At 38.9% G+C, this 20,057-nt stretch overlaps 3 protein-coding genes across 3 annotated transcripts; 2 read left to right on the top strand and 1 right to left on the bottom strand.

Annotated features, from left to right (window-relative positions):
* The first annotated feature begins 10,576 nt into the window (after positions 1 to 10,576).
* LOC137585907 (uncharacterized) lies at positions 10,577 to 16,715 on the top strand. Its single transcript, XM_068301933.1, has 5 exons — positions 10,577 to 10,607; positions 11,167 to 11,384; positions 14,159 to 14,420; positions 14,504 to 14,728; positions 14,825 to 16,715. Exons 1-5 carry the CDS (start codon positions 10,577 to 10,579, stop codon positions 16,621 to 16,623), a joined length of 2,535 nt encoding a protein of 844 aa, XP_068158034.1. The 3' UTR covers positions 16,624 to 16,715.
* On the bottom strand, positions 11,479 to 13,591 carry LOC137584638 (kinesin heavy chain). The gene is made up of 2 exons (XM_068300146.1): positions 13,498 to 13,591; positions 11,479 to 13,422 (listed from the first exon to the last, which is right to left on the bottom strand). Exons 1-2 carry the CDS (start codon positions 13,498 to 13,500, stop codon positions 11,944 to 11,946), a joined length of 1,482 nt encoding a protein of 493 aa, XP_068156247.1. The 5' UTR covers positions 13,501 to 13,591; the 3' UTR covers positions 11,479 to 11,943.
* A 1,668-nt stretch (positions 16,716 to 18,383) lies between the features above and the next one.
* Positions 18,384 to 19,902, top strand: LOC137585908 (ornithine decarboxylase 1-like). The gene is made up of 6 exons (XM_068301934.1): positions 18,384 to 18,653; positions 18,719 to 18,876; positions 18,938 to 19,235; positions 19,293 to 19,544; positions 19,598 to 19,666; positions 19,729 to 19,902. The coding sequence occupies exons 1-6, from the start codon at positions 18,384 to 18,386 to the stop codon at positions 19,900 to 19,902; spliced, it is 1,221 nt and encodes a 406-aa protein (XP_068158035.1).
* The last annotated feature ends 155 nt before the right edge of the window (positions 19,903 to 20,057 follow it).

The raw sequence follows: 20,057 nt of genomic DNA on the forward strand, positions 1-20,057 counted from the left end.
TTCTTACTTTGGTTTCCTCAGCCGGAAGTGCTGTGCATCGGGATGAGTTCAAGCTATAGACGCCAACACAAAGCACATAGGCGATCATAATTCGTAGAATCATTTTGAAGGCGCCAAAGCTCGAGCATCAGTCAAAATAAAAAAGAATAAAGAAGCTCTAACTACACATACAGTCGATTTAAATTTTGATCACTAGGTCAAAGCACTTGAAAACTTGAAGTGCTCTCCCCCACAACTAGCTTCCTTTTTGTTTCTGATTTTTGTAAATTTTTATGACTTATTGTTATTGGTGTGATATCAATTTGATGTCATGGCTGACGATGCTACGCACCCCTCGGGGCAGATCTTGATCTTTGATGGCTCAGCGTGTGAACGTACATAGGGCAGGTTCAGACGCGAGCCAGAGATGGATGAGCACAAGGAGTGAACTATGTGTACATAGACAACATATAAATACCCTTTACCAAAAGATCTATAGGTAATCGAATTGTAATAATCTTTGATCTATTTCTAACAAAAGTCAAAAGACAAACAAAGCTTGTCATATTGTTGCCAACTCTTAGATAACGATCAACAAATTTGTTCCATTTGTTATTTAACAAAAGGAATTTCCATTCGGATGTCAAGCTGTTTCACTGAGCCGGCATACCCTTTGCCAAGATGTATTCAATATAAGAAGTGAATCTGCGATTGTCAAAACTGGCTGTACATTGAATGGAATTGACATGGCAATGGCGAGGAGGAAGGGAGTCATTGCTGGCAATGCTGGTGGAGGCGGGGCCCCGTAAAACTATGCGCATTCAAAGAAAAAAACTAAATAGTTAATTTTTAATTGCGCACGGCTCGTTGGCTCTCGTTTGGCAGACACGAAACGGAACAGGCAAGACGGTCACAGAGAGCTACAAACACACAAGCATACATATATTCAACAAGTATTTGTCTTTCGTTTAAAGGTTAAATATTATTTTAATGAGCTGCGCTTGTTGTTGGAGGCTAACTGGGACTTGAAGAGTGCAAAAACCTTTTTTTCCCCTATTCCATCTTGGATGGGAAGACGTTGCAGCGTCAGCAGTAAACTCCTCCAAAGACCGCAAAATACAACAAAAAAAAAAGGTCAACAATGTGACTTTTAGCCATCGCCAAATGCCGCCAACTTGGCAAGTTGCTTGTCTGTGGCATCGTCTTGTTGCATGAGGCAGCGGCATATGGTTTGGATCTTGAACATTTGTGGTAACGCCTACAACTAACACTTTCAATTCAAATGCATTTCCGGGCGCGATTGATTCACAAATTACATGCCATAGATTTGCTTAAACTGATCATTTTCCCACCACGACACGCACCTCCGATTGCGGCTCTTGTGGTAAGTGGATGGAATATGGGATTCTCCGTCATGGCAACCGCACGCACGTAAAAAATCAATTCAGCTAAAGTCCAAAATGTGGAGAGCTGGCGAGCTGAAGGCTAACATAACAACGAAACTAATTTTTTTTGATGCGGTTGTTAAATATTTCCAAACAATTTATGAGATGAAATGAGTTGGCCGCAAAACAATGTGAATACAAAGATCATTTTGTAAAATATGAAGATGTTGCACACTTGAATGCAACATAATGTTGCTATCCCATCAGCAGCAGCAGCAGCAGCAGCAACAACAGCAACAGCATCAGTAAAGTCAGTCAGACCAACAAGGCGTATAATTAATAATTGATTGAATTTTACAAAACAATGAATGACAAGGCACTCGAGGCACAACAACAACAACAACAACAACAACAATACGTCGATTGTCGATGGTTTGGTTATTTGGTCAGCTGCAGAGAATAAAAGAATTTTTGCCCAAAATGGTACAAAGTACACACACACACACACACACACACACTCAATGTGTTGGAGTTGAAGCTGGAACTCTTTGGTCATCGCCAGGTGTGCCCATAAGTTACTTATATGGAGTCGGCACGTAAAAGTCACATTGCACAAAATGTATTTACCACCGCAATTGTAATCACTGTTGACCATAAGTGCCAGTTACTGCTGTTGACGGTTGATGCACTTTTTATAGCCCTGGTGTATTCCCACCGCTAAGTGAAAATTAATAAAAATTGCAATCAACTTGAATTTAATCGAAAATTTTTTTTAAAGAGTTTAACTAATGCTGGATGCTGGACCAAAAACGTCAACACGTCTGCGCAATGCACATAATTTGTTTAATTAATTACACCAACACATTTTCATTGCTGTCGATTGAGTAACGTTTTTGATGTGATTTTTCACATCAAGACGGCACAAGAAAAACAAAACGAACCAGCTAACTAAGTGTAACAGCCATTGAAAGCTGAACGGCAAACGAATTTGGCAGCTTTCGAAAGATGCAAAGATGCAGTCGGATTTCGAGTGGAAGCACAAACTGCATCTGTTCTCAGCATGCGCCAAGGCCAGTGACATATGTTGCACTCAGATGGACTGGACTCGCAACATTTTAGGGGTTTGTGAGCGGGGGTAAAGGCACAAGTATTTGCAACATCATCGGGCATTGGAAACCTTTTAACTCTGTTTAGCATTTATTCTTGAATTCCCTCAATTGATACATTTAATAACAATTCTATCTAATCTAAAATGTTAAAGTTCTCTGTTTCAACTGTAACTTTCAAGTATTATTTATACATTCTAATGATATAATTAAGTTAATTTATTAATGCAACAACACTTCAAAAGCGGATTTTTGCAATGCATTTAATTAATTTAATGTCATGTTGACCTTTATTTTCAAAGCTATCATGGTAGAATAATATAGAGTTATCGTTTTTTTTTGTTTTATGAGTTGTAAAATCAGCCAAACTTGTTTAAGTCTTCATAAAAATTACCTGTGCAGATACATTCAATATAAACTGCCATGCAATGGGATTGTGGCAAGATTCATTTTCCATGAATTGATAACTTTTTAACCAAAAAGAAACAAATTAAACAATAATATTTTTTAGCTATCAGAATGTTCTTAAGTGAAATGCTGAAAAGAAAGTAAAAATGTTTCAGTCTTTTTTGAGACAGAGTACTATATGTTCTTCGAAATTTTGGGCTTGATCTCCTAGTATAAGTTTTTTAAGTCTCCAGCAGTAACAATTGCTAAATATTTAAATGAAATTTTATACGGCTCATTCTGGTCTGAAAAAATGGTGGAAATTGGATTAAGGATGACTTCGTAGATCAATATCTTGTTTGTCTGAATCGTCTTGTTAGTTTTTAATTGAGTTATCTTCTTTTTGCACTTAACTTAAGCCTTACAGCTATGCATATGGGCTTGTCTAGAGTAAATGTAACCAATGTAGGTGGAATATACCTTGGCTCAGGCTGATTCTCTAAAAATTTTAATCTATTATTGAGTGTTGCCTTCTGACAACATCTCCTTTTGACAAATGCATATTTATTCGCTTCACAAATGTATTTTTTTCCCCTTTTGAGTTGGCAACATGAAATACTTTGTACTCGCAATTGTGTGGTTAAACAATTTGCTTGACAAATGTTATTTAGCAGCTCGATAAAGTCAAGCGAACATAAACTGATTTAAAGTATAAAAGTATAAAAAAAACAGAAACATTTAGCTTCATTGGACTGGCATCGTGCAACCTCATCATAAGCATCATCATCATCATCATTATCGTCATTGGGCATGGGAAACAGACCTCATCAGCTTAGTGTTTCTGGAAAAGTGTCGAAGACGACGACGGCGACAAGCAAGTTACGATGAGCATGGCCCCAAGGACGCTGACTTATAAAACAAATAAAGCGAAATGTATTAAAAATATATTATTTACCCTTACCGCAGTTTGACATAAATGCCAATTTAAATGCTGCAAAACGCATAAATCAGCAACGAGTTGTTGCTGGTGTTGTTGTTGTTGTTGTTGCCGCTGTTGTCGTGTTTTTGCCACAACAAACGATCGTCAAGTGGCGCTCCTCAAAAACGTTTTTTACTTTTGTGTCTCAGTTGTTTCTAGTTGTTTTGGTTGCTTGTGCAAAATGTTGTTGGCCAAACTGAAGAAGACACCGAGTCGAGAGATGGAGGCTGTCAAGTCTGTCTTCACAGTCAGAGACCAAGAGATAGAGACAGAACTGAGCCAGGCCAGTGCAATGGGCGGGCGACAAAAGATGCCAACATTTTCCGCATTTAATTGAATTAACATAAAATAAAAGTTGCATTTGAAAATAATGCGCATAATTTGTTGTGCATCCTGGTCAGTTAAATGCCCAAGTATCGCTTGGTGGCATTTGGCATTTAAAAGACTTAGTCGGACTGTCGGACAGTTGGAATATTTTAGAATTTTCCAGCTGCCTTGGCAAAAAAAAAAAGAAATAAAAGAAGAAACCGAAAGCTCATTAACATGATTACAATGAAACTCTACCATCACAATAATTCACACATATTCCAACATTGCTGCAAAATAATTACGAAAAATGCATTTGTATGGGCATGCAATTAGTCACAGATACTGCAACAACAACAGCAACAGCAACACCAACAACTGCATCGGCAACAAAAGCAACTTTTAGTGTAGCATCTGCAACTTGCAGGGGCCGGATTCTTGCCGCCCCCCTGTAATTGCCACCGCCATCGTCGCTGCTGTTGCTGCTGCTGCCATTCCCATAATTTGCACATATTTTTTTCGGTTTTTTTTTTTACATATTTATTTATTTTTGTTGGTTGCCTCTTTTGTATATGTATATGTATATGTACATGGCCAGATATCTATGGCATAGCAACTGCAATGTCTATAACATTTTCTCACGTTTCATCGAGCAGATTTCGGCACAAGTTGCGCCTTGGTGTGGCCAAGCAGGCATGGGATGCGGTGGCGATATAGTCGTTGGCAATGGTTATGGTGTTGCTGATGATGACGACGACGATGACGATGATGATGATGCCTTTGGCTAGGGTGAAGGCGACAATGATAAGTTGACGGGGGTGGGCAGCTAATGCACATTTTATGCAAATTTTGACTTTACTTTACTTTACTCTGCACTGTGAGATGTCTTTTAGAAACTTTCAAGAGATCAAACAAAAATTTGTATTCCTGGTTAATATTTAAATAACATTTTGGCTTATTTGTACTCTAGAAATTCTTTTCGTATAATCATTTTTTTATGTAAATCTTTGGCATAGAATTAAGACTACCGACTACAGTTTCAAGAGTTTCAAAAATGATATTGAACTGATCTAAAACTTATGACAAATCGTCCTTTTAACTCCCTTGGGTTAAAGTGTTACCACTTCCTCCTTGTTATAATTACATAACCCAAATAAAATTGAAAATAAATAAAGTTAAATTTACCCAATGATGAGATTTTTTCCACTTTTTATGAGACATTTGATTGAGGTAATAAATTTTAGTTTTTAAGTTTGGATCGGTTCTGGTATTCAACTTATTTAACTTTATGAGTTTTATCTACGCTCAATAGAGTTAAAAATCAATTTCCCATAAAAAAAGAAATTGTCAATTGCCCAATGGACAAATTGTGCCTATTATAAACTATTTTAATTACCTTTAGTTTTGGATGTTTGTAACAAATTATGATATACTTGTTTAATGGCAAACAAGTTTGTTGCCCAAGCTTTTAGTTTTTATGGCACATTATCTAGGTTTATCGATAGATTTTCAAAGATGCCGCATCATGGCAATGCGTGAAAATTAGCCAAGTAGATGACGGAGAAGACTGGCCAAGTGACTAACTGACTGACTGACCCAATCCCACCAATAAAAAGTTTCGCAAGCTCGTCGCATCCATAAACAAAAAAGAGAAAAAAAACTGTAAATTGCACAGCTGCGTCTATGTTTATGTGTCTGCGTTTGCATTTTGCGGCTTGCCACGTGATGATATACACACACATACCTATGACATCCATATACATGTGTAAGTATGTATGCAATTTCTTATTATGAGCGAAGCGCTGCCAAAGGTTTTTCCAAAGAGCTGCACTTTATCAACGGGAAAATCTGATGGCAGCTCATGCTCATTGCTGCACAATTACTCAACGGCCCGGCCCGTCCCGTCCTGGGCTCTTGCCTGGCTGCAATTCCCCAATTCCAATCGCAATCCTCGACTCGTTAAGATTTTGGCTTGTTTTTTGGTTTTTGGGATTTTTGTTGTTGCTGTTGCTGTTGTTGTTTATTTGGCACCAAATGCCAGGCAGCCTGAGAGCTGTTCAGGCGCATCTTCAGCTTAATTGAATTTTTAGTTTTGCCGACGTTGATCCAGCTGCTTCTGCTTCTGCTAATGCTGCTGCTGGTTGATGGTGGTGAATGTGAATGTGCCTTTTTGGTGAATGCATTTTACATTGGCTCCCACAAGTTGTGCAAATGCTTTCGGCACTCTTACCAGCAGCTCAGCAGCTCATATTACATAATCAAAAGAGGGAAAAAAATTAAATAATTTACCTGGCAAACGTATTCTTAACGAGCTGCAAGCACTGACAGAGCCTTTTTATTTTTGGAGTAGCAATGCTTGTAGAGCTGCCAAGTGAAACAACAAAGTCGTGCCTTTGTCTTGGTACACATTTATCAATGTCAATGGAAAGCAGAGGTCGTTCAAATTGATGTCTATTTAATTGAAAGCGGGCGTCAATAAGAATTAAAACCCATCGATGCTTTTGTTGATGCTGTGTAATGCCATACAGAAACATAAATTTCAATTCAATGGAAAATTAAACTCTACAGGCTGTCAGAGCAAGTTTGTTGCTTAAGTCTTTTGTTTTCATACATTTCAAAAAAGTGAAAAGTTTTGCTTTGATGTAAATAAATGTTTAGGCAGCATTATTTTACTTAAAATTAGTTGATAACTAAATCACATCATTGGCTTAAAGCAAATAATTTAAAAAGGAAAAAAATATATAGTTTTTTTTTTTTTATGCGGAAAAAGTTGGTTAGTTAAACCAATCGGAATATTATTTGAATTGGGTGATAAATTGAGATATACTGCCACAATCGAAGTTTACCACGAACTTTTTGTTTTGTTTCAATCCTTCCTTCTTGTTTCTTTTTTTTTTTTTTTTTGGGCAATTTAGTACTTCCTTATTTTTTGGCCTTTCCCACGCAGACAACAGCAGGCATGGGCAATCGCGTGAGTCATTGGCACATAGGCCGAGGCTTTCTTTACCATAAATTGAACATTTATTAACTATTGGGATGCAACTCCATGTTGCACAATCATTGGTGGCAGTTAAACCAAGAAATTAGAAAAATGGCTGCATCTCAGGCTTAGTCATATGCCACTTCCCACACAGCTTGGCTTCAGGTTGAAAGTCACCAAAAGTCGTAGCAATTTTCGGTTCGTCCTCAGTTTTACCTTTTGTAACTGGTAACTGGAGTTGACATTTTTTTTGTTTTTTGCTTTAGCTTTGTTGCCGTTTTGGCTTAGTGAGGCAGCAGCAGCAACAAGAGTCAAGCAGCTGCTTTGCATGACTTTGGTTTGATAGTTTTTTCCGGCAGGCAACCTCAACTTTGAAATGCCAAGCTGCCAGCCAAATTCAATTCCAGGTGACAGCTTGAGTTCTGGGCTTGCTATTTTGTTTTTGTTGTTTCATCAATTTTTTATATAGAATATCTAAGCGAGCACCGCCCAAACTTTGTGGATTTTACTCATTTGGCTAAACTGCAGGCGTGTAAATTCCCACACTGCAACAAATGCCGCACATTCCCCTCTGTATGTGCCACACTCTCCCAAATATGTATACAATACATAACCGGATTGGCGGTGGCATCTTGGCTACAACTACGACTTTTGGCCCAAAACCCAGCAGCCAAATGACAATGCCGCGCCATGTCTATGACATAATACCCATAGAGCCCAGCCAGCCAGTCAGCGGAAGATGCAACCGACGCGACGCTATGCGACGCGACGCGAATTGTACGGGTAATTGCGGTGGGAGTGCGGTCGGAATCATGAGTTTTACTTGGCCCTGCGGCCAGCTGACGTAAGTGATCAGTGTATGTTTGAGTGTGTGTGTGACTCCTGCATATATGTTTGTCAAGCAGCACAATGGGCAAGTGTCATATGGACACACTCGGCGTATGCGTAATGTGCGTTAAGCATGTGCAACAGAATACGAATCCTAAGAAGATGCCACCACAACACGAGACTTTACATACATTCGGTTCGGCAAGAAAACGACGTCGACGTTGAAGTCGACGATGTTGTTGCTGATGCTGTCGCTTGCGTCGTTGCTGTTGCTGTTGCTGCTGCTGCTGCTGCGATGGGCTCAAAGTGGTTTTTCCTTTCGCTTTCAGAAATCATTTCGCTTCCAAAACGTTAACGATAAAGTCGCAAATCGCGCATCACAGCGCCTCGCCAGCGTTGATCTCTTCTCCTTCGTTCGGTGGTTCGTTTTCTAAAAAATTTTTGCAACTTCAACTCTGTGACTCTGTGTTATTTCTTATGCTCTTTGCCCAGTCAAGTGAGGCAGACAACTTTGGCCGTTGTTAAGTTGTTTTTTGTTGCTGCTGCGGTGTCTTCTTTGACGTCTTTCAACGTTTCGTTGCACCTTCTAAATGGGTTTTCCGTAGATTTCGCACCTTGCGAAACACATACGTACGCATTTACATACATAAACCGACAACGATTGAAGAATTTCTGAAAATTGTTTGCCTCGTTTTTTGTTGTTGCTCATTTCCTACATGACATACAGTTTTCGCGTTTTTTTTTAATGGTCTTAAGTTGGTAGCATCATAAAAATGAATCGCTCGATGATTTCGTGTTAATTTCAAGAGAGCAAAAACCAAAAAAAAACAAACATCTTGTGTGATTTTGCAAAAATTTTGCAATACCTTTCCGATATTCATGATATTTCTGGTGTTGTGTCTGTTTGCAGTGCATTCCAAGTGAATTAAAATAAAAAATCATCAAATAGCAACAATAACTACCCACCCCCCGCCAAAATTTTGGATTATATACTTACATTCAACATTCCTCAAATTGGATACTAAAATCGCCTATATACTATATAGCCATGACGAACTTTAACTATAAAATGTTCGTCCTTTTCATTGGTAAGTATTGTTTGCTAACTATAAGAACAAAAACAAACATATAAGAATAAACATATTCCAGAGTATTGTTTAAACAAATGGCAGGATTAATTCATGTAAAAAAGCGAGTAGAATAGAATATAGAATGTAATATAAATTATGTCAGAAAGGAATCTTTAAGGCAGATAAATATTTACTAATTGTTTTTCTATGATTCAATCAAGATTTAATGGGAAAATCCGTTTTAAGTCAGAATCTTTTAGAATATAATACTGAACAGCATTTAAAAATTGATATTCCAAAGAATATTTGTTAGAAATTTTAGACTCAAATAGTATATTGACAGTCTCTAGTAAATGTTTTAAAATGCCAATTGTATAAACTTAAAAATAAATAATCATTACTTTTAGTTAAGAAATTGATTATACTTTCTTAGCATCAATTTTTGTTTTTAAACTTATAATTTTGTTCTTATGATTTGAAATCTGTAATATAAATGACTTAACCGATTTACTTCTCATTTATGGATTAATTAAAGCTGTAAATGCTTACATAAATTAGTTTCTGGAAAGGACAAAGTCATCTTTCATGAGAAACTTTCTGTTTTATATTTGTTTTTTTCTTTTCAAATTATCTAATTTTGAACTTTTGCAATGCATCTTCTTCATTTCTTTGATGACCTTCTTCATTAGTTTTAATTTTGATTGTATTTAGATACAATCAGATCTCATCATCCGTTCATCTGTTTATCTGTATAAAACAAATTCGCAAGCCCATTAGTTGAAATTGCCTTTATAAATCTTTTCATTACAAGAAATTATACATGCTCAAGGTCTATGGCCACGCAAAAGAAATAAATCAACAAGCAAATGTGTTTTATGGGTTTCATCGGATCCGATGAATTTCACATTGATCTCATCGGAATCATATGCAATTAGTCAGCATACCGAAATGAAGACAAGGCTGGGAAATGGCAATTATGGCCAACGATTAAGGCCGGATAGTGGGTCGGTCGTTCGGTGGTCATCTACATAATTACCATATTGTAAATTATCTTTGTAACGATCGCAGATCACAGTTGGCCAACGCCCTACGGAAGCATGAGATGATCTGGCACTGCGTGCGATTCACATTGAGTTGGACTTGACTCCAAGAGTTTGCTCAATTTGTGCGGCAATAGGTTTTTGGGAAACAAAAGAGTCAGAGTTTGCTGCTGCTGGCAGGCTTCATCTGCGCAGTCATAGTTCACCACTTCTTCTCCAGACAAAGGTCCCCAAAAAACAAAGCAAAATTCCTATTGACGGGGGAAAAAAAAGAAATGAAGAAAAGCTGAAAAGGAAATTCATTTGAATTAAATGCGAAACAGAGATGTGGCACTTTACCTTCCCGCACTGCTGGTTGAATGGTTTTGTTGGTTTCTCTCTTTTGTTTGCATATTTTGGCATGATAAATGAAACTCAGGGAATTGCATAACCAGCCAGCAAACAATTGCACTTTTCAAATTGACTCTTCGACTGGGACAAGTGATAGTAAGAACAAGTTAAAGGGGACCCAACACCATGATGCGGTACAATTGTAGGCGTCGTCATGGTAATTAGGGATTTCGGTTATTTAATGGCCTTTTAATGCTAAACACGAGTATGCGAAACATACATACATAGGTAATCCATAACTTTGATTGACGTGGCATTTTAATTGAATGACCCTCATGAGGGAGAGGGAGATTTTCTATGGCTAATTTGGCAGTTGGATTGACACAAATGATCATCATATGTACATATATCGCTGTGGGAATTCATCGTCTTGTTTGCACGAAATGTTAATGATGTCTTTTTGTATCAAAAAAGTAATCAATAGTCAGTCCGAATGAACGAAATTCCAATAAAAAATAAAAGACAAACATACGCAGAACCGTGTTAAGAGTTTGAGGATTACCTTGGATCGCAACAAGTGCTCTGGCATACATAAATCATGTGGTTCGTCGTCTCGTCTCGCTTCTTGTAAGCGAAAGTGATGCTAGTGCGGGCCACATGAAGGTCAGTTGGACATTGGTCAACGTTAAGCACCAACTCTGGCACCAGCATCACCACTTGAGTTTCCATTTTAAAGACTAAAACTCTAACCAGTTCACGATTTCTGTATTCAACAGCGGCGGTGGCGGCGACGGCGACAATTGGACTAGGCCAGGCACAACTGCTCGACGAGGATGATGATCTAGCATACGACAAGCCATGGCCCACGTACAGTCTGCAGAATATGCCCAAAACGCAGTTCACATGCCATGACAAGATACTTGGTGGCTATTATGCTGATCCTGAGACTCAATGTCAGATGTTCCATGTGTGCGTTAAGCTGCCCGGAGTGGGGGTAAGTGTTTATTTTGGGTGCAAGTGCGTTCAGTTTTTGCGGAGGGCAACAGCACAACAAGAGAAAGAGAGCAAAAAAAAAACTAAAACTAACATTTTAACAGCCTTTGATTTATTACTTTATTCTCTTCATGTGAGTTCAGTTTGTTCCTATTGTAAAATACATGCTTAATTTGGATAGTTGATTAATATAGTTATTCACATTTGTCGCTTTTTTTAAAAAGTATCCCATTAAATGGAAAAGAAATCCTTTTTGTTAGGATACTCTACCAACAAGATTTGAGGCATAAACGAATGACTTAGGAGACAAACTAGACTTTTCGCATGTTTTAGACACTTTTTTTCCTGCTATTTCGTCTTTGTTGACTTTTTTTGTTGTATCTGCCTGGGCTAAATGGCAAAGTTGCCTAGCCAAACAAGGAAAATATATGTATATGTAGATGTGGATGTGGTTTCGGTTTGGGTTTCGTTTCGGTTTCGTGACTGGAACTGAAGAAGAGACATTAGATAGCGCTTGCAATGCTGACCTTTAAGTGGAATGGTCTCTTTTTTGCACGGAGCTAGAGTTGTGAAGTTGGCTCTTTCTCGATTACCGACTTGGTTATCTGTTGGATTAGCTTTAACAAATGCATTTTATGTGAGTTATTCAGCTCTTTGCAGAGGCTATCGAACGTCTCGGTGAGTTGTTGTTCGTGTTGCTTCTCTTGCAGTTTCATGGCTCGGCATTGCTCTTTCCACAACTTACTAGACATTTCCGAGTATTCCGTCAACTTTTGCAAAAAGGCCATCTTTTGACGTCCCAGTTCATCGTTGGCCTTGACAAGCTTGTCATTAAGCTTGTCCAGCATTTCATCCTTTTGCACCAACTGTTGCTCATTTTGTCTATTATGCCTTCCGACTTGCTCTACGACCTCTTGCAACTCCAACATTTCGTCTTCAGAGTGCTTAATCTCCAATTGGATTTTCTCAATTTCCGTTCGTATTTGAAGTGATGCCCCAAGCTTGTCATTATTGGCCAGGGAGCATAATTCCAACCTTTGGCCAGGATCATCATTAGTCGTACTTTCCATACATCGACAATTAAAAGAGGTATAACTGCCGTTTCCATTGCTACTTTGTTGCTCTAGGATTTCTAGTATTTCATCCAGTTGTTGGGCCTCCAGTTTAGTATGATTACGATTCCAAAAGTCCAAGTTAAGAACCTTCTCCTTCAGGCACATATATTTCTTGTGCTCCTGCATATACAGCTCTTTCCACAACTCACCGTAGGGATTAGAGCTGACAGTTGCCGAGGATGGACTTTTGTGTGGACCCATTAGCATCGTATAAAGCTGTGGCATCTCTGTAAAATTGATAATCGCAATTGTCTCGGTGCTGGCAAACAGCAGATCATTTAAAAGATGTGTCAATCGTATATTATAGTATCTCAAGTGAGTTTTGGAATTATCGGCCAAGGCTCTGACAATTTTCAATACTTCCCTTATGGGCGATTCGTCATTTCTTAGAAGAAAGGAGCCAGCAGAAGCATCCGAGCTCATCAGGTGCACCAATTGCAACTTACCCAAAAGCTTCTGGTTTCTGTTTTTGGCCTTTTGTTTTTGCCCAACATTAATTGTAAATACAACATGAGTAAACGAATCATTATTCTTCTCCAGATCGTTAAGAAATGTCCGCATAACTTTTTCCATATAGATAAAAACATCGTCGGGTGACGTCACCGAATGCTCATTTAATACTTTTGAAATTTTGCCATCAGATTCTTTCGCAAATTGCCCATCTGTGTGATTCATTTGAAGATGTTTTATCGATATATTTAACTCTGCGACATGCCAAAACAATTGTTCCATAATTTGTCTAACGACATCATCTGTTTCATGGGAATCTCCATGGTTTGTATAGCTCGGCCAGTTGCCATAGTTGAATATTGTACTGGCATTGCCTTGAAGAACTTGCTCCAAGACACCTGTAATAGCCTCCTTATAGACATCCCTTTGTTTTGGAGTCAGTGCGGACAATTTGCGAAACAAATAAACCTTCACCTAAGCGATGGTGAAGATGCTGATTAAATTATGGCCTTGATAGTTAGTTAGTGTAGCAGCTGGCTAAGATCTTACCATTTCGTTTAAAATAAACAAACATTGAATAAGGAACAAGTTTTGTGTGTCTACAAAGAATATATATTGTTATGTGTGTGAGTGTATACGATGTTGTATATTAACTAATCTAAACGAATAAATTTTAGCTTGTCAATTAACCGACTACTGTGTGTGTGTGTGTGTGTGTCTGTGTGTTGTGTATCGAGAACGTTCACTTCTTCTACCAGACACAACAACAACAACAACTACTCTTTATCTTCAATTGAACGACCAAGTGTTGCCCCTAGATGCTCGATGCTCGATGCCCGTTGCCCGAGGATGCATGTGCCGCCAATAGTTTGTCTCAAATGTCAAGTGCTAAACGAAATGTTAAAGGTTGTTGCAGCCAATTACTGATACTTTGAGAAGGAGACCATGTAGCCCAGTTTTTGTGAATTCTTTTAGTTCTCTGAGGACATTAACTAGAGATTTCTTAAACTTGTTGATGTTGTCACCACAAAACTTGCTTAGCTTTCGTTCTCGTTATTGTTTTTAATGCTTTCGGCTTGAAATAATTATTTACCATATTCCTACATACATATATATATATTTATGAATAATTAACATTGAATTTTGCATGTGGCTCTGGTGGTTATCTGCTAATGGTGATATTGCTGTTTTGCTGTTTTGTATTGCGCAGCTCATACATCGAAGAGTTAATTCGTTTGTCCAACAGGTGCAGGATTATCGCTTCCTCTGCCCAAATACCACGGCCTTTGATCAAGAGCTGCAAATCTGTGCCAACTGGGCGGATGTGGATTGCGACAAGGCCGTCTCATTCTATGACATTAACAACAATTTGAACGATTTATATCGCAGCGGCAATGGCGTCGGCGTTCCGGATGAGAGTAAGAGCGCCAACGAAGATGAGGCCACATTCCATTTGCAGCGTGCCGAAAGTGGTTAGAAATGAATGAATTATATACATAGATGATTATGTAAAGTGATTAACAAATTTTGTTGGGTAAATTAATTATAATTGCAGGCGATGTGCGTCGCTCTAAGGAGAATCGTGGTGAACAGAAATCACGGCCCAGGCATAATTATGTACAGCCAACGGACAGTCATGGCACGCAAACCACAAAGCGTCCTATATCCAGTTACTATACACCAACAACAAGCAGCAGTTCGACAACGAGCACAACAACAACAACAGAGCGTAGCTATTACAGCAACAACAATAACAACAACAATAATGATGATTCAAAGCGTAAGACAAAACAATGAAATCTTAAAAACTTACTACAGAAATTAATCACTCACACTCTTTGTTCCCCCCTCCCCGCAATCCATTCCTGTTATATAGAAGACTTTGATGATATCTTCAAGGGTTCCCACAGTTCGCACTTCTTTTCCAACCGTCATGGTGGACGTGAATTCGACGATGAGCCATCGCAGCCAGCCCGTCCTAAGGCCAACGATTTCAACGATTACAATCGCAAGACCACGGAGTCGTCTAACAAGTCACGAGCCACACCCACACGGGGACAACGCATTACAAGCCCTAGTACTACACCACCAGCTCCAACAACAACAACCACAACTAAATCGCTGAAAAAGATAACATTGCACGCCGCCTACAATACGGATTTCATTGACTATTCCCAGCATTATAGGTCCACAACGGCGGCCAGCAGTGGGCCATCATCCACAGTCACGACACCACGACCAAGCAGCTCGATCACTAGCCGCTTCAGTTTCGGTGTGAATGATTATCAGACCCAAGAGCGTATACAACCGACTACCTACAATCCGAACAATGGAGCTTATCGCTTCAAGAGCACTGATCTGCCGTCCCCGTCCACTTCTACTAAACTGACAGGTAAAAATGCCCAGGACTTTGATAAGGATACCACGAAGAGGCACAAACCGACTGTGGCAGCACGTAAGCAGCAAAAGCTTGGTCCCCAGGAATCCAACTACATCAATCACAATGAGTTTGCCGAGGTGCCCAAGGTGAAGTTGCAGCAACCGCAACCCTTTCAGGCAACGCAGAGGAAACCCGTTGAACAACAGGAGCCTCACTATCAGCGCTCCAGGACGCAGCAATTGACACGTGTGGGCAACCAAGAGCCGGCTCCGTTCAAGGCATCAGCAAAGCCCAATACGGCGGCCAGTGCCAAGCCGCGTTCTTTTACCAGTCGCGGCAGCATTACCTATAAAGCCACTACACAGCATTATGCAGATGATGTCGATTTCTATTATCCCACCACCACCACCACCGCAGCCACGAACAATCCGTATTTCGTGTCGGGAAAGAAGCACACGTCTCCAGCTGGCAAGGATCTGTTTACACCCACCACCTTTAAGCCAACAACTTATAAGAAACCCTACGACCAGAGCTACTATCAGCAGGCACAGCAAACTCTGCGTCCCAATCAGGGGCAGACAAAGAAAAATTCGGCTGTGACCTCAGCTCCAGCCACCACTCCCAATCCCAATAACAACATAGATGAGGACGATGGCCAATATCATCCAGAGTTGTATGAAAATGATTTTCCCCGCAATCGCATAAAGTTTTTGCGTAACAGATCCACAAGCTCCACCACATCGACAACCACAACAGCGGCTCCAGTGTCCATCAGACAGCCCCAGGGATTCAACCATCATCACAACTTTCAGCAGGCCCATAGCCATTTGAAGACCCAGCAGCATTCTACCTACCAGAAGGAACGCGAGCAAGCCGATGACAGTGATGATGAGGATGAGCTCTTCAAGACGGCGCAATCTTTGAATTTCGGAGCAGCCAGTATTAACAAACTACGTGCGGATATCTATAAGGCAGAAAAGACATCCCAGCAATATAATTCACAGTATAGTCCTCAGGCAGCGCCATCTAGTCAGAAGACAACAGCCTCGATTCAGACACAGAGCACCGCCTATCTGACTAGCACATCGACCACCACCAGACGACCAACAACTTCGACTACAACAACAACAAAACCAACAACAACAACAGCAATCCCCAGTGGGGATTCAAAGAAATCGTCAGGCAAAAGCAAAAAGGAACAACATCAGGAGAAGAAGACCAAGTCGAGTGGAAAACGACCGCCTCATGTGGATGAGGACACCAGCTATGACTATGCATACTATGACACGGACTGAGCTCAAATTGGAGTTTTAAGTTCCCAGGTCCTTTAGCTCCTGTCTCCTGTCCGGTAGCCACTCAAATGAAACCCACTTAACCATAAAACCCTAACACCCATCGACTTGCTAACCATTTCCATCAGTTCATTATCCAGCAGCCAATTGCTTACCTAGGTGCCACAGTATTGGTAAATCTTGCACACACACACACACATATTTAGATCCATAAACGATAACTACTATCCATTAACCATTAATCCATAATCCATTCCAGCAGTTTCTCGTATTCCCCGTTTAACACTCGCGTACTTTCATTCAATTAGATTCAGATGCGTTCTAACGAATTTCCATGCGTGTATCTAGTTATTTAAATAAAACAATCATATTTTTAGTCGTTAGACAATTGTTGCAATGAAGCTAAAAACGGTATCCACTATATACATTACATATAATATCGAAACCGCAGCTGGTATAAATTTTTTATGAAAATTAAAGTATTTACGTATACTTTTCGTACATAAATACATAATTACGACATTACGACATTTTCTTAATTCTAAGTTTCTTGTAAATAAAACGATATAATTCAAATGTTTTGCGTACAATAATTTATTAACTTTTGGTGGCCCAATATATCTACTCAGGTCTATTTAATTAAAAATGTTTTAAAAACAGATTTAATTACGTTAAAACGAAACAAATCCAGTTAAACCATTGGCTAAACTAACAGCTTGAACTATAAAGTTAAACTACAATAAAGATGATAAGATAAGTGGTCAGGTGATTTACATTAGCCGAATTGGATCAAGTTCAATCGACTATATCTACGAGTCTCATATCAAACAAATAAGACAAGACAGACTTATTCTTCGCGATTAGCTACAAACTCTACTTTTTTGCTATGTTATATAAAATTTTTACTAAGTTTATTAGAGTCTCTATGGTTTGTTATTTACCTTTTTTTAACTCTGAATTTTTCTTAATTATGCTAAGCAAATGTTTTTATGTTATGTTACATTTGGCTGACTTTTAAGCGTCTTGCCAACATCATGTGCTTTGGCTGCTTTGCGTCGTTTCATGTCATCGGCTTTGGACTTGAGGCGAATTGCCCTTATATGACCTCTTTTCAAAGGATGATAATCTTCTAACAAAACATTTTATTTAAAAACAACGATTAGCCGAATAATGACGAAGAATACACAAATTCAGCAGCATCAGTCAAATGAAATGATAACATGACAAAGTGTCTCGCACACGCTTTAATTTTTGGAATTGGGATTCTTATCGTTAGTATTTTTCTCATTTAACCAGATAAGAAAAAAAATTCCCAGTCAATGGTCAGGGACGGACTGAGAAAAATGTTTTTGGGGGACGGTCCAATCCACAAATAAGTAATGAAACAAAATTTCAACATTACAGGTTTAGTATAATATCGAAACATAATCGGTTAAGGAAAATGGATCCGTGTCCTACACGGAGTCTGAAGGGACCCGATCCGTTCCTGATCAATCTTTTGATAATTTTGGCACAATCGAATGTTGGATACCCTTGCAAGCATTTATATTAATCTTTTTCCACACAGAAATGTTGAAGCGAATAAAAAACTTTGTATAACAAGTTGATAATATGCCTATAAAATAGAACCGAAGAAAGTAAATTTGAGTGTGTGCCTTCTTCTACAGAAGATTAATATGCCCTTTTCACAAGGGTATAAACAATATAACTTTTAAATATTTGTTTATTTGATTCAGTTTGTGTTTCTCAATCGAGAGTGAATCATGCGGTTAAATCAGAGCGAAATAAGTCACTATGACAAGCAATTAAATACACGCGAAATTATAAAGAAAACAAATTTTAAAGACCTTGATGAATCGGTCTATATTTGTGATCTAAGCAGTGTGGAACAAAAGCTATATCTGTGGCAGAGATATTTGCCACGTATAAAGCCTTACTATGCGGTTAAATGTAATAATGATCCAATGATCATCAAAACATTGGCAGATTTAGGCACTGGATTTGATTGTGCCTCCAAAAATGAGTTGAAACTGGTGGATGTTGACATGAGATTTCAAAACTCTATCACATGAAACAATGTGTTGATTTTGCTTCACAGGTTCTTGGGTCAAAGGTGTCACCGGAACGTATCATTTTCGCCAATCCTTGTCGTCTAATCAGTCACGTGGAGTATTCCAGACAGCAGAAGGTCTTTGATGTCACAGTGGACAATGAGTTCGAGGTGTATAAACTACACAAACACTATTCCAACTCAAAGTATGAATGTCCTTATATAAATATGTCCACCTTCTCATTATGGATTGGACTCCTCTTTCAGTTTAATCTTGCGCTTTAAAAGCGAAGCCAAGGCTGCAAAGTGTCCTCTTGGGGATAAATTTGGCTGCGATCCGAATGTGAATGCCGCAGCCTTGTTGCTGCTGGCCAAGGCTCTAGATCTTAAAGTTACGGGCACTAGTTTCCATGTGGGCTCCGGATGCAGTGAATTTGCTGCCTACGATCGTGCCATTGGAAAAGCGAAACAAATTTTTGATTTTGGTAAACTGATTGGACATAAGATGAATCTATTGGACATTGGCGGTGGCTTTCCCGGCGCAAATGATGAAGAGTTCGAAAAGGTAATGAGAGACTTAATTCTCTTCTCACTTGCTCCAATGAATCGTTTGCCATTTCAGATAGCGAACGTTGTTAATGAGTCGCTGGAGCGTGATTTCTCGGACCCAGGAATTAAAATCATTTCGGAGCCAGGTCGATTTTTTGTGGAAAGTGCTTTCACTTTGATCTGCAAGATTCATGCCAAACGTGAAGTGCTCAATGCTATGAACGGTAAACTGGAATTGGTTATGTATTACCTCAATGATGGAGTCTTTGGTTCATTTAATAATGTCATATCTTACAACGAGTTCGTCTTGCCGCAGCATTATTTGGTATCTATATTTTAGTTATGCATTTTCTGTAAGTTTAATCCGTCTATTTCTAGGAAAATGAGCAATCCCTGCCCCTGTATAAATCTCTCTTATGGGGTCCAACCTGTGATGCAGTTGATAAGGTTAGCAAATAAATCTTTATTATCTGAATTGCTATATGCCAAGTAATCTTTTTATTTTGCAGATTTCAAAGCACATATTCTTACCACATCTGAATCGTGGTGATCTTATCGGTTTCCATAATATGGGAGCCTATACTTTTCCAATTGCCAGTGAGTTTAATGGTTTTCAAGTGCCAAAGATTTTATATTTTAAGGCAAAGAAAGAAAGAAACGCGAATGAATGTCAAATAAAGTAGTTGATAATGCTTTGATTCCTGGAGGATTCCTTTAAGTGAAGCTCTAAGTACATTTAATTAGATCCAAACAGATATAAGGATGGACTTTATGATGCCTCTCTAGAATTGGCTCCAATGAATTCGCTTAGAGTAAAGAATACTCATTAAAACCAAAT

The sequence above is a fragment of the Drosophila tropicalis genome, unplaced genomic scaffold (assembly GCF_018151085.1).
Source record: "Drosophila tropicalis isolate 14030-0801.00 unplaced genomic scaffold, ASM1815108v1 contig_878, whole genome shotgun sequence".
Taxonomy (NCBI): Eukaryota; Metazoa; Arthropoda; class Insecta; order Diptera; family Drosophilidae; genus Drosophila; species Drosophila tropicalis.

Coding starts and splice junctions, on each gene's coding strand:
- LOC137585907 (XM_068301933.1), top strand. CDS start 10,577: ATGATGCGGTACAATTGTAGGCGTCGTCATG. Junction 10,608..11,166: donor CAATTGTAGGCGTCGTCATG/GTAATTAGGGAT, acceptor TGTATTCAACAG/CGGCGGTGGCGGCGACGGCG. Junction 11,385..14,158: donor TTAAGCTGCCCGGAGTGGGG/GTAAGTGTTTAT, acceptor TGTATTGCGCAG/CTCATACATCGAAGAGTTAA.
- LOC137585908 (XM_068301934.1), top strand. CDS start 18,384: ATGCGGTTAAATCAGAGCGAAATAAGTCACTATGACAAGCAATTAAAT. Junction 18,654..18,718: donor CCAAAAATGAGTTGAAACTG/GTGGATGTTGAC, acceptor TTTGCTTCACAG/GTTCTTGGGTCAAAGGTGTC. Junction 18,877..18,937: donor AAACACTATTCCAACTCAAA/GTATGAATGTCC, acceptor CTCCTCTTTCAG/TTTAATCTTGCGCTTTAAAA.